The 13991-nt window shown below is 36.9% G+C and overlaps 1 protein-coding gene across 10 annotated transcripts in view; it reads left to right on the top strand.

Moving 5' to 3' along the window:
- PDE4D (phosphodiesterase 4D) overlaps positions 1-13991 on the top strand; it is a 706231-nt gene that overhangs the window by 592704 nt on the left and 99536 nt on the right. For all 10 annotated transcript variants that reach the window (XM_060690685.2, XM_034440934.3, XM_034440942.3 and 7 more), the window contains 2 exons: positions 693-766; positions 1537-1586. In XM_060690685.2, coding sequence (XP_060546668.1) covers positions 693-766; positions 1537-1586 — 124 coding nt within the window. The remainder of the gene's footprint in view (positions 1-692; positions 767-1536; positions 1587-13991) is intronic.

Genomic DNA, 13991 nt, shown 5'->3' with positions numbered 1-13991 from the left:
TCAAAATTTTATCATTTGAGAAAGGAATAGGAGTTGATTTCTAGGAAATGTTGCTTTCCCTACAAAGACAAAGGCTACTTTTCGAAAACAAATAATGAATTGGTGTTTTAGTAAGGAAGAGAGCACTAAAACCAGTGGTGAAACTACCACTAAAACTACCGGTTCTGTGGGCGTGGCTTGGTGGGCGTGGTGTGGCTTAGTGGGCGTGGCAGGGGAAGGATACTGCAAAATCTCTATTCCCACCCCACTCCAGGGGAAGAATACTGCAAAATCCCCATTCCCTCCCAACTCCTGGGGGAAGGATATTGCAAAATCTCCATTCCCATCCCACTCTGGGGCCAGTCAGAGGCGGTATTTGCCAGTTCTCCGAACTGCTCAAAATCTCCGCTACTGGTTCTCTAGAATCTGTCAGAATCTGCTGGATTTCACCCCTGACTAAAACTATCACCCTAGTATCATTGTAGTATGTATGCATTGCAAAATAATGAGCAATCATTTCAGGCACACACAAAAAGATATCCTGAGAAGATTAATAACTCTGGTTTCTCTTCAGATCACACAATAACTTTTGTTTAGGAAGCCATCTGTTCAGAAAGCTGTCTGTTTATTGTTGCCAAATAAATCAGGGGGAGAAAAGCAGCATACCTGAGGAATCTTGAGAGTAAATTTTTATGCACTTTGTTTGCTTACAGGTGCTTGCCAGTTTACGTACTGTACGGAACAATTTTGCTGCATTGACCAACCTTCCGGATCGAGCACCTAGCAAGTAAGTGTGGGTTTTTTTCTGTCAAGTTTGCTTTTATTTAAATGCACCTTTTCCATTGCATACATTCTCCATTATGTAAGCATGCTTAAACACAACAACGTAAAACAAAGATGGGCTTCATTTAACCTGAGGCCTGCAGGAGCCCTCCAAATTCTATTTGTTTTGGCATCTCTAAATGCAGTTGCTGAAAATCAGCAGCATGGCTTCCGACTGCTTTGAGAAGGGAATACAAATGACAGTTATTACAAAAAAAGAGAGAGAGAAAAAAAAATAAGTCCCATCTGCTGAAAATGAGGAAAGTTCCAACCTTCCTCGTGTACATGATATGACCATACTTACTTTGAAAAATAAATCTCCATTCCCTCCCCACTCCAGGGGAAGGTTACTGCAAAATCCCCATTTCCTCCCGATCAGCTGGGACTCAGGAGGCAGAGAATAGATGGGGGCGGGGCCAGTCAGAGGTGGTATTTACCGGTTCTCCAAACTACTCAAAATTTCTGCTACCGGTTCTCCAGAACTGGTCAGAACCTGCTGAAACCCACCTCTGCTTCAGACCCTGGGGGAGGAGGGAAACACGTATAACCTCAACCCGTGTATTTTCTATGTTGCATTGAGTATAGCCTTTATATTATTAATTTGTATTTTTATTTATTTTTTAAAAAATATCTCAGTCTTTCCCATGGACATCTAATAATACATGAATACATGATTTCAGGATGATGCCTTATATATATGTATATATATTATTCTCTCTCTTCCTTTTTCCTCAGACGGTCACCAATGTGTAACCAACCATCTATCAACAAAGCAACCATAACAGGTAAGACACCTTAAATCAGTCACACTATTTTAATAAAGTGATGTTACCATCTTGTGAATATGGCACACTTTGGATAATTTGTTCCTGATGTATAAGTACTTTATAAAGCCTTTTAAAAGTCCATAAATCTTACTTGTAGCTCATATAAGTATATAGGTAGAATTTCTGTTTGATCTGAAATCTATCTTCCAGTTTCCCAAGTTTTTGTTTTTGGCTCATTCAAGCTACCTTATGTAATTTTTATGAGCTTTATTGCTACGAGGAGGTTGCTTTTACTATTGTTTTCCCTCTACACATCTCTCCAACTCTCTCTGTAGCTGGAAAAAAGGAGGAACAGAGGAATTCCTTCATAATACATTTAATATGAATTTGATTCAAACATGAAAATATTTCTATATTTTCCTTCCTGTTTGAATAGAAAGAAAGCAATATCTTTTTTTTTAAAAAAAAAAAATCCAGATCAGTGAAAATGATTGTAAAAATTCAGAACATGGGGCAGCCTTTAATATCCTTATTGTAAATGAAGGCCAACATGTGTTATATCCAGCATATTTGTACTTCCTGGGGCCCATTTAGTCAGGAATGACTTTCACTTCTGGGTGTCCCAAAGGTGCTTTTTCAAGTGACAACTGTACTTTCTGGTTTTTCTTTGAAGACGTTTCGCTTCTCATCCAAGAAGCTTCTTCAGCTTGACTGGGTGGTGGAGAATGGAAGGATTTATACTCCTTGCAGACAGCTGGACATTTGCATTCTTTTAGTGAGTCATTAAGGTCACTTGGAGATTTATGTGTCCTCAGGGTCATCTGAGTGGTGCAAATTGGTGTGGAGCCTTCTTGGAACTGTTGAAAGGACTGTGTTGTAATCCTAAAAAGTGGTAGAACCTTTCAACAGTTCCAAGAAGGCTAATTTGCACTACTCAGGTGACCCTGAGGACCCTGAGGACACAGGTGACCTTGTCCAGGTGACCTTAACGACTCGCTAAAAGAATGCAAATGACCAGCTGTGTCTATTGACTTATGCGCTCAAATTTAAGAGTGGTTTTTCCACCATTTTGATTTTCCTTCAGTGTTGTACAATGGTGCTGGATAAAGATATTTTGTGTATTTTTAAATGAATTGCTGCAATTGTTCCTTATTAAAAGTTGCTGGGAATCCATCGATGCAAGAATGGGGAACTTGAATATGGAACTACAGAATTTCAGCCAGAGTTGGATAACATCTAACAAAGAAGATTTAAATATAACGAAGTGCACTGCAGATACAGGTTAAGCTTTCAGCATGTAGTAGTAGTAGTGGTTGTAGTCATTTCTGGCAGGAACATCAGATTTATTGGTAACCATTTCCCTGACTGAAGGAATGAGGAATATTGCAATCAGCTCCCATGGTTTGAAGGACATTGATGCATGGCTAAAAGAGCATGTTAAGTTACAGAATGAATAAAAATATTGTTGGGGAAACATGCTATTTTAGCCATGCTGCAGCCTGCATTTAAAGCTGACATCCTAATTGAATCTGAGCAAATCTGCTACCTGTATTGCAAGCTTCCAGAGAACGCCTACATATATTGCCCTGAGTTCCTTTGGGGAATACAGGTGGGATGTAAATAAAGCACAGTAATTCGTCTGTTAATGTATGCCCAGGCTTGCTGCTCCAGGGGACTTTCCCATTCTCTTAGGAAAGAGGAAAACCAGTCTTTACATGCACAGAATTCTAGGTGAAATGAACAGAGAAGACTATACTGGGAAACTTCATGTGCGTGTCATACTTATTTTCTCTTCCCAGAAGGGATTGTTAAATCATATCACAGGAAAGTTAGCACTGATTTAAAGCTAAGCTTTAAATACCATTGCTACTACAAAATGCAAAGTAAAGCATTTTCACTTCTGTGAAATATAATACAGATAGGATGGGTTGCCCATACGTTTTTCTTCTTCCTTTCACTTGGTGGCACATTACATTTTTATTGATCTAAGAGCAAAACTGGGCACCGAACTGAATCACTGAATTTAAAGAAAAAGAAAATGCAGATACAAAATGGGAGAATAGGAAGGAAACCATATGAATAGAGAAATGTTAGCTGTTTCCTTGTTCTAGATTGAGTCCCTGAGCCTGCAATTTAAATTTTGTAAAGTCATCTTGTAATTGCTAATTCTTACAGCCCACATCATTAGAAAATGTATAACTATAATAAAGTTGATACCAAATCAGTGTTAAAGGTGACTTAGTACTTATCCCAATCAAAACCTCAGATGTATGGATGTGACTTACTTGAAATGGTGCTTTTCTGTACTTACTGCTTTATATTACAGGATAGGCATGTATGACTTGAAGACATGCTAATGAAGATAATGTTTCATTGCAGATAAACATTTATAGAGTAAAATACTTCTAAAATACAAGATATTCATATATGCAGGTGTTAGGCAGTGGTGAAATCCAATTTTTTTTACTACCGGTTCTGTGGGCGTGGCTTGGTGGGCGTGATGTGGCTTGGTGGGTGTGGCTTGGTGGGCATGGCAGGGGAAGGATACTGCAAAATCCCCATTCCCACCCCACTCTGGGGCCAGCCAGAGGTGATATTTGCCAGTTTTCCGCACTACTCAAAATTTCCACTACCAGTTCTCCAGAAACTTTCAGAACCTGCTGGATTTCACCCCTGGTGTTAGGGTTTGTAGACTTGATGTAGCCACAAGTAAGTTTAAGCCCTGCTGCTATTGATCCTGTTTTGAAAACAAGAATACTATTATCTCCTTACTTCTCTGCCCTTAATTTTACATGACTTGATTTCTTTTATTAATAGGGATGGTCTTCTTTTATAACCATTAGCTGCTTTTTCCTTTGCCATTTCCTGCCCTCTTCTCTTAATGTAATTATTTGGCCAGAGTGTGTTGAATCACAGACATATACGGATTCCTATCAGCACTCTTTACAATTAATATCCAGCAGTTTGAGTTAATTTACACAGCTCTCTGAAAGTTGTAGAGTACTTCAATTCTGACAGGAGAGCATTACAGCAGAAAAGTCCCATTAAAACCTTACATGAGCAAAATCAGAAGCTGAAAGATTATTATGTGGTAAATGTATATCAAAATATATATAAGGCAATAATTGATGACAAGGCATGTGGTGGTGTAAGCCTTCAGGTTAGTAGAAATCCATTTTGTAATTCAGAAATAAGAATATTGATTTTATCCTGGAATGGGGAGAGAGTCTAGTCTTATGACAATGCAGCATTTTTCACAAGAATATGTTTATAGATTGCCAATATTTAATTTCTCCCCCACTATATAATATCAGGGGAGAAAATATTTTGGGTAATTGTGAGGAAGCCAGGATAATTTTAATATAAGTATGTACAAGATTAATTTTGTGCTTATTCAGCTCTTTCCATTTTTTTCTGCACATTAAATGCATATACTGTATTTAAAATTAACTAATCTTATGCTAGGCCACTCCGAAACCATTAGTTATAGGTCTCCAGTCCCCACTTAAGTTTTCCAGAGCATCCCCAGATTGGACAGCTAAAATTCAACGATTATCAGCTTTTAGCACCATGCTTTTACTGCCTTGAGTCATTTGAAGTTTGAAAATAGGTTGATTAACCGTAACACAACTATTTTGAAGTTTTAATTATTTAAGATTCTAAAAAGAGCTGGAATATTTTGATCCTGTTCTTCCAGTAACAAGTCTCTAATTATCAGACATACCCCTTATGATCCTCAGAGGCCAGTGTAATAAAAATACAGCTTTGAGGTTAAAAAACCCCCACATTGTTTAAAAGCTCACCCAGGGTATAAGAAATACCAATACCTTTCTTTCTCTAATAGCAATTACTAAGATGACAGGACCCCACTGTTCTGATATTCATTATTGTTCCTTAAAACTAGATACCATCTTAAAATTTATTCCTTGGATTAATCCAGCATTCTTGCAACAGTAGCCTACAGTAGGCTTCAACACTATGAATGTATGTTTCATAATAACCGTAATTATTAGAAAAGGATTGCAAATTTAAAAGCTGTTGAACAGTATAATCCTGTGAAATCCTACTCATAAGTAAGTCACATGATATTTACTTTGGCTTACACTCAGGAAAATATTAATAAAGCTGAAGAGTTAAAAGAAAGTTGAAGCAAAACACTATATGAGCATAAGCATGGAATTTCCTCTGGAAGCAGCATGTGGGAGTCTGAACCTAATATTTCCCTTCTTGTAAGAAACTTTATGTCAACTTTCTCAGGTCTGAGATTTAAACTTCAAACTATAGGGTGACCCTGGATGGGTCAGATCCAACTACCTGAACAAATATAAAGCATACATACAAAAATACAAACATTTAAGAGGTACCAAAGGTACAATTTTGTATTTTGTCTGAACTGGTTTCCCTACCTCTAATTATAACATTATATTTGATGTTGCAATAGTTACCATAACAACAGACTTTATAGCACCAGAACAGAGTTTCTAGGCAGGGTACATAAACCCCTGGTAATGTGGCAATATAAGATTTATAAAGACATGCCAAGACAAAAATAATTTTCCAGACACTTTAGCCTTTTACATCAGTTTGAAATTTGGCTCTAGATTTCTCTCTCATAGTGTTGCCAAAGGTGTTGAAGTGCTGACAATTCAACTTGTGTTCCTGGTAAAAAGTTTCCCACTTAGTGGTCTTTAAGTGCAGAACAGAGAACCTTCTTTGATAGCTTTAGGATGATTTTTTAAAAAAAGAATGGGTTTTGCCATGTACTAAATGCTTAGTGGAAGTATTAGCGATCTCAGGTTCACAACAGTTGACGCATTCATAGTAGACTTGATAGCCAAAGTCATGGCCTCAGTCTGTATAAAATGTTGAGGTTTCCAATACTATAATTTTCTCTCAGTGTTGCCTGTAAACTCAACTTTCCTCATATTTTTGAAAAGAACTGCTTCTTCTGCTCAAAATTCAGGAAGATCTGTAATTAGAAGTGTGTGTGTGTGTGTGTGTGTGTGTGAAAGAGAGAGTGAGAGAGAGAGAGAATGAGAATGAAAGAGAGAATTAATATAAGAGGTGTATGTTAAACCTATCCCTGGTACAACTGCCTCACATTGTGGTCACATATTATGTGGAAAACAGGCCCATCAATACCTTTTGCTGTATTTGCTATATCACCCAGAGTTAGGGATACTTTGTAATTGATGTAAAAATTGAATGTTGTAACAAAAACAAAACAAAGCCACATAATACACAATAATTATAATATATATTTTGTTCTTAAATTGGTGTCTTAAAAGTGGTAAATTTTCAAGTCCCTCCCAATAGCAGGAGACATTTCCATATCTATGGAAATATTTAAGAATATTATCTAAGAATCATTATTTAAGAATAATGAAAGCATCATTTGCAAACTTTTAGAACATTGCTACGATCTATAAATATTTCTGTCAAAAACATTGTTCTAAGATATGTTCAAAAAAAATTTTCATGGGACCACCAACCATACCTGCTGAGAGACTCTGAATATTGTGGCCAATTAAAGCAAATTCTTCTTTATACTTAAACACTCTTAATATTTAATATATATGCAACTTTACATGGTAAAAATATAATATCATGCCAAAATGCATATTCCTTTAGTCTGCTGTAAAATAAATATGTTGGTTGAGACATATAAATAATTCCATCAATAAATGAATACATTCTTTATTAACGTGTTCTTTCTGTCGTTTTCTTGCCCTGTCTTCCTTTTCCCACATTCTAGTTTTTAAGCTGATATTAATTGCGTAGCTTGAAAGACATCTGTCTACCCTCCTATGCCTAGCTTGTTTTTATTGTGCATGTTTTTTTAAAATTTACCAATTTTTCTACATTGCTCTCCAGCCCAAAAGGTGTTTTCCCTTTGAATGAGTCATAGTTTAGGTGCACTGAAGCACACTTATTAAATTAGGCCCTCGGTATATGTAAAACATTGGATACAGTCCAACCAAAGTTAAGCACTTTTAAGCCTCATTGACTCTCAATGGGAGATTAAACAGTCTTTCAACAGGAGCCCTTTCTTCAAAGCAATGAGCTTTTTAAATATCTAATCTTAGCTGGATTCTGGCCATTTTTGCACTAAAGCAAGCATTTGAAGCCTTAAGATTTCACTAAGGCTGCAATCCTGTACACATTTACCTGGAAGCAAACCTTATGGAATACAAAACATCAAAGCAATTTGCTCCTAACAGTCCATAGGTGTGTTCACATTTTCATTCAAAAACTTCATAATTGACCCTTGATAAAATTATACTTTTACTTTAAAGCCTAACAGAATTGGGTTCAATATATTGTTAATACTGCATTCTAGTCTGTCAAAGACTTTACAATCTATGGCAAGAGGAAAGTAATTCATTGGCTTGTTTTGCCAATATAGAAGAGAAACTACTTGTCAGATAATACTTTCTGTGTCTGTCCATCTCAGTAATCCAGAATGATGCCATGTATACTGAGAGCTCCAGGTGAATGTTATAGTTCCACACACTATTCACCTCTAGAAAAATACTTCTTATAAAAGAATCTGAGTTTAGACATTTTTGCATTGACTAGTAGTTATTCTCCAGCATTTCAGACAAATATCTTTCTCAATCAAACTGGGATATGCAAGAGATTGTTTTTACATTCCAAGCCTGCTATTCAACTACCAATTTTCTAATCTTAACCTATACCTGAATGGCACTTCTAACAATGTGCTATTTTCCAACTGCTTTCCAATTCTTTTTCATGCTAAAAAAATATTCCATGTTCCCACCCAATTTTCTACCCCAACCCAGTGCCTTCTGTAGCACAACTCCCACTATTGTAAACCAGTATTCTCAGGCTTTTATGATGCCAATGGAACAGAAACACCTATTTGTAGAAGTATGGATGGAACCAAAATTATATGCCACTAATCACTGTTTCCAGAATTTAATATGTAGTCATACTTCTTCCAAAGCCAAGGACTCTCTCTCCCGCTCACCCCCATCTCCTTACATAACTTGCAATTGAGCTGTGCTTTTCATTTTTGGAACATTTGCAACATCTTCTCCTGGTTAAGATAGCTGTTTGACTAATCATGATCAGAGGTACTAGAGATTGAAAATGTGCTTCAAATAATAAAAATGAGAAAGGTTGCGATAAAAAAATGTCAATGTTCTTCTTTTGTTGTTTTCTAATAAAAATCCAACCTTTTGAGATTATGCCAAAATCTTGAAAAGCAGTACATAATCAGCCATTTTTAAAAAGGAAACATTCCTTCAGTTTTGCAGGAACTCATTTGTGTTTCACCAAATTCACTACAACCTTTCCTACAAAAATACATGCACTTAAAATCTCAAGAATTTTGCATACAAGATCTATCCTTGGCTAGCTCCACTTTCCTCATTTTATCACTATAGTATAATGCATATGTATGTATTTTGATGGAAGGTCCTTTTACTGCTATTATCCATTCACAACAGTTGCTAATTATTGCCCAGGAATCCACCAAAAGATTCACATCTATCTTTTGCCCTGTCCTGACCTAAGTCAATATAAATGTTACCATTTATCAAAAGACAGTTTAATACTATCTGCATTTGCTTACTGTCATCCCTGCTTAACTCTTTCTTGTTCATCATGATAGGTTAAAAGCAAATAAAGCATATCAAGGCATAGAATAATGTGTGGTCCAAATACAAACTCCATTTTTGGAGCTTTAATACTATGGTGGTGGTGGAGGGTCAGGTACCTATGTCTTAAATTGTCCTTAAATCCAGAAATAATCAAAGCAGGAAAGATGAGAACAACAATAACCAAAAAAAAAAAAAGCAATATCTATTCCCCAGCCTATAAATATCGATCAGGCCTGTATTGTAATACACATTATGTACAAAAGAACAGATTATTTCATGAAATTAATTACTCTGCCAGTAAGCATTACCTGTAAACATGCATACATATAACTGCACTGATGTATGTTCAAATTCCATATTAACTAAATATATGGCTTCTGCAGAAGAAATTTATTATAGTAGTTGGTTGAAAGTAGTTTTTGGTGGCTCAGCAGACTAAAAGCATTGTGATTAACACCAGCTGTCTGCAATTACTGTAAGTTCGAATCTCACCAGGCTCAAGGTTGACTCAGCCTTCCATCCTTTCTAAGGTGGGTAAAATGAGGACCCAGTTTGTGGGGGCAATAAGATGACTTTGTATAAATATACAAAAGTATGAAGGCTATTGCTTAACGCATTGTAAGCTACCCTGAGTCTCCGGAGAAGGGCGGCATATAAATCAAATTAAAACAAAAACAAAAAAAACCTCCCAGCCCTCTTCTAATAATTATGTAAGTGGGAACGTCATACCCATGAAAATACAACAGAGGACAGCAAAGAGTAGAATATGGCTTTCACAGAGTTAATGGAATCCCTAATGATAAACTTCTGTAGGTTGTAATACTGTGACTTTAGAACAGAAAATTAAAGAGAGTACAAAGGGATTGTTATAACGAACAGTTTGTATGAAATGCTACCCTGTTTTCCCCAAAATAAGACATCCCCTGATAATAAGCTCAATCGGGCTTTTGAGCGCAAGGCAATAAGGCCAAGCGTTTATTTCAGGATTCAAAAAAAATATAATACAGGGTCTTATTTTTGGGGAAACACGATAATATGAAAAGAGTTCAGTTCAAACATTAGTAGAGAAAGCTGCATTTGTTCATTATTCCACTGCCCTTTCCCATATAACTTTAAATGCAGAAATTGAAAACTGCTTTGAAAAATGCTTGTAAAGATTTATGAGTGAAATGTAGCAGGAAATATATAACATACACATAAATAAACATATAAGCATTTTTGGCATCTTGAGAGATATAACCACATCCTGTGTCTACATCTTCTTCTGGACTGGATCTTGTAATCCATTCCAATTAATTCCTACTCAAAAAATATGAACTGAATATTGAAACCATGTCTTAACATTAAAAAATACTCATCTATCTCAAAGACAGGTGGCTTTTTATCCTATCTTCCCAAACAGCCAATTGTTGGCGCTATCTCTAGAGGAGCATTCGGAGGTCAAACCATGATAGCCACCTACATTGCATGGAAGGGAGAAGCCAAGCAATAGGAGAGAAAAGTTTAAGCAGTTTGGGGAATGTATGTTCAAATGTCTCAAAGATGCTTTTCAAAAGGCAACTAGCAGTGGTGGGGTGCTGCTGGTTTAACAACCAGTTCGGTGAGTGCGCGCTTCATGCTGAAAATGGATCATTTAGAGCTCAGCTGCTTACCTTCCAAGTAAGCAAAGGTAAGTTGAACAGCGAGGAGGGGGAAATCAGCTGTGCCGTGCGATTGAGATGAAGTAGAAAGCAGGAAATAAAAGACTGCATAGGGTGGGTGGGTGGGGCCAGCTGATCGTCGGAGCTACCGGTTTGCCCTGAACCGGCTGAATACCATCTCTGGCAATTAGGCTTTCTTGGGTTGTTTTTCATGAAAATGTTTTAACTTTTTATCCAAGGAGCTTCTTCAGTTTTGACTGAAAGATGGAGAATTGAAGGATTTATATTATTTGCAGTCATCTGGTTGTTAGCATTCTGAAGGTCCATCCTTAGCTCTCTGAGAGTAGTTAAGGTCACTTAGGCCTTTATCTGTACCCTCAGGGTCACCTGAATCAGAGTGCAAATGCATGTAAAACCTTCTTGGGACTGCTGTATAGTTGAATGAGAATGATGAAAAATGAGTCAGCTTGATTTATATTTATTAACCTGTTCCCAAGAAAATAATGCCACTGCATGGAATGTTTCAAGATGAGGGTCTGGGAGACAATAAGGTATGATCGACCAATTGATAGATAAATACATTTATTCTAAATGGAAGTAAATACTAATTTCTGTCATGATTTTGCTATCTATGTGAAGGGTATCGAGTTTTCCCAATACATTTTAGAAGCCATAACTTAATACTTCTTGTGTTAAGTGTTTTTTATCAGGGCAACCTGGTCTGCCCAAATATAGGATGGAGCATAATGCTTCCGCTTTCACCTTTCAGCTCCAATCCAGGAGACTACGCAGGCAGTCGCTTTCGCAACAGACTATTTTTATGTTAAATTTTATATTTTACTGACAAAGAACCCCTTTATTTCTCTGTTGGTAAAATATAAACTTTAACACTTCTCGTGTTGTGTGAATAAGGATTTTTGTCTTCTTTTGTAACATTAGAAAGCTACAAGTTTTTTAAAGTTGCTGAATGTATGGGAATCCTTGCTGCATTTGGGAAACAGGAAATAATTCAGAGGTCAAATTGTGCAAGTGACTGTTGGATTTGGCTGGCTTGTTAAAATTCCCATCATACTAAACTCTTTACCATCAGCAGTGGCTCTTAGGTAAATTCTTCTTTCATTTGAAAGATTGCAAAGATGACAGGGAGAGGTTGGAGGACGGGGGTGGGGGGGAACCTTTGTTGTGTATGCCAAAATAAATGAGGGGAGAAATCTTCTGAAAACCATTGAACATGATCAAGTTACCCAACCTGACCAAATATTATTCATGAAACATGGGAAGACCTGACACACATGTAGAGCAAACTAAAAAGAATTTGGTGGAAAAGATGGTAAGCAGTTCTAATATTTTTAGGGTATCATTTCAGAAAAGGAGAATATTGATTTTCACCAAAAAAAAAAAAAGAGTGGTGTATATAATAAGGACCTCTCTCACTTGCATGCTCTCTTTTTCCTCTATTCAGTGGGAGGGAAGGTTGTTTGAGGACATCAAGGAGTGGGCAGTTTCAGTGGCCAGGCTCTGAACTATATCTATTATGTTACCAGGGAGCGCTTTTGATGATGGAACTAGTTGTAATATTTGAGGCTTTTCACTTTGATGGGTAAAAGATTCCAGATGCTGCTGCAATAGTACTTTCATTTCTGCTTCCCAGAATTGGAATCTCTGCCAAAAGCTATGTGGGTTTACATCTGCAAGCAAAACGTACAATAACAATTTTGTTTTGTTTTGGTCTCCTGATGTTCCCTGTCCTCAAGATTTCCTTGAAGACATTTTATTATCTGAAGTCAAGAACAAATTGGTAATTCCTCAGTCCTTTGTATAGCCAACTAGGCAGACAGTTTTGAAGAATGGTAGGTAGGGGAGGCGCTCCATTTAACTGGGGAGCTGGAAGCTACCTTTACATCCTCAGCAGGGGGAAATACATAATGATTGAGCTGGCCTTGGATGTAAACTCTGGAATCTTAAATAAAGAGTTAAATGGAAAGGAAGCAACCAAATGTGTTTGTTTTCAAAGCTTTGGTTGTGCTTAATACATGTTTGTAATCATGCATGCATACATATATATTTTGATATATTTAACAGGAAATTTTCAAATAGTCTCCCACAATCTGTTCTCCTCCTGGTGTGCTAAATTAATTTTTCATAATTCTCAGCACTGTGGTTCTTGGCCATATGGACTAAGAAATCTGGGAGTCTGATACAGCAAAGAAACTGCCCACAGGGGAAGACTACACCAGACCTTTGGCTGGAAAATTCCACATAGATACCTTTTGCTAGAGATTTCTTCATCAAAAATTGTGATGAAAGAAGAAAGAAAGCAATAGTTTAAAAGTAGAAAAGCTAATAATGATTTTGCTTCACCTGTAGGCAAGGGATAAGACACTGGCAACATCATGAGGACGTGGCCAGGAATATCCATGGAAGGTGGTCGGTCAGTGGTGTCCAAATGGTGGATATGACCAGGCAATTGAAGGCCCACTCCCTTTTGAAATGTGTTATATGTATGTATGTAAAAAAGAGGCAAGGCTTTAATCACCTATTTGAGCTCTTCTCCACCCACCCTGGGTGCCCCTGGGAATTACTTTTAAAAACAGTTATATTCCCGGAGCATTGTCATGCCATGGTTAAGGAAGCACGAAGATCAGCTTTTACAGTAAACCAGCCCTGATGTAATATTTAATCCTACTTTAGCATTATATGGCCTCAGCACACTTCTGTTCCTTGTGGCTGTGCTGGAGGAGGAGTTCATAGAACTTAATTCCAATATCACTACTGTGATTTAGTAACATGTCCAAAGGGGACCAACAAATTGTTGTCCTGCTAGTAAATACAATCTGGATTAGTGGTACAGCACTTAATGTTTGTCACTCAAGCTATTATCTGTGTTCCTTCAGAATGCTAAATTAAAAACCAAGCAGTCTGGGCTTATACAATATGCTAAACTACAACACATTCACACTCATAACTAGAATCCATAGGACTTTAATAAGGCTGGACAGAATTAGAATTCAAACTGGCATGTATGTGGATATTCCCTAATCTTATTTCTGTAATAACTACCTTATGGGGATAATTTGAGCTAGGAGAGAATGACTGGCACATAATCAGTCATTGTGGTTGTAGAAAAAAACATAAAAATAGAGAATCAGTTTATATAT

The sequence above is a fragment of the Pantherophis guttatus genome, chromosome 2 (assembly GCF_059756535.1).
Source record: "Pantherophis guttatus breed Tessera chromosome 2, ASM5975653v1, whole genome shotgun sequence".
In the NCBI taxonomy this organism is placed as follows: Eukaryota; Metazoa; Chordata; class Lepidosauria; order Squamata; family Colubridae; genus Pantherophis; species Pantherophis guttatus.
The sequence above is the reverse complement of the archived record's forward strand: the minus strand, read 5'-3'. Positions and strand labels throughout refer to the sequence as shown.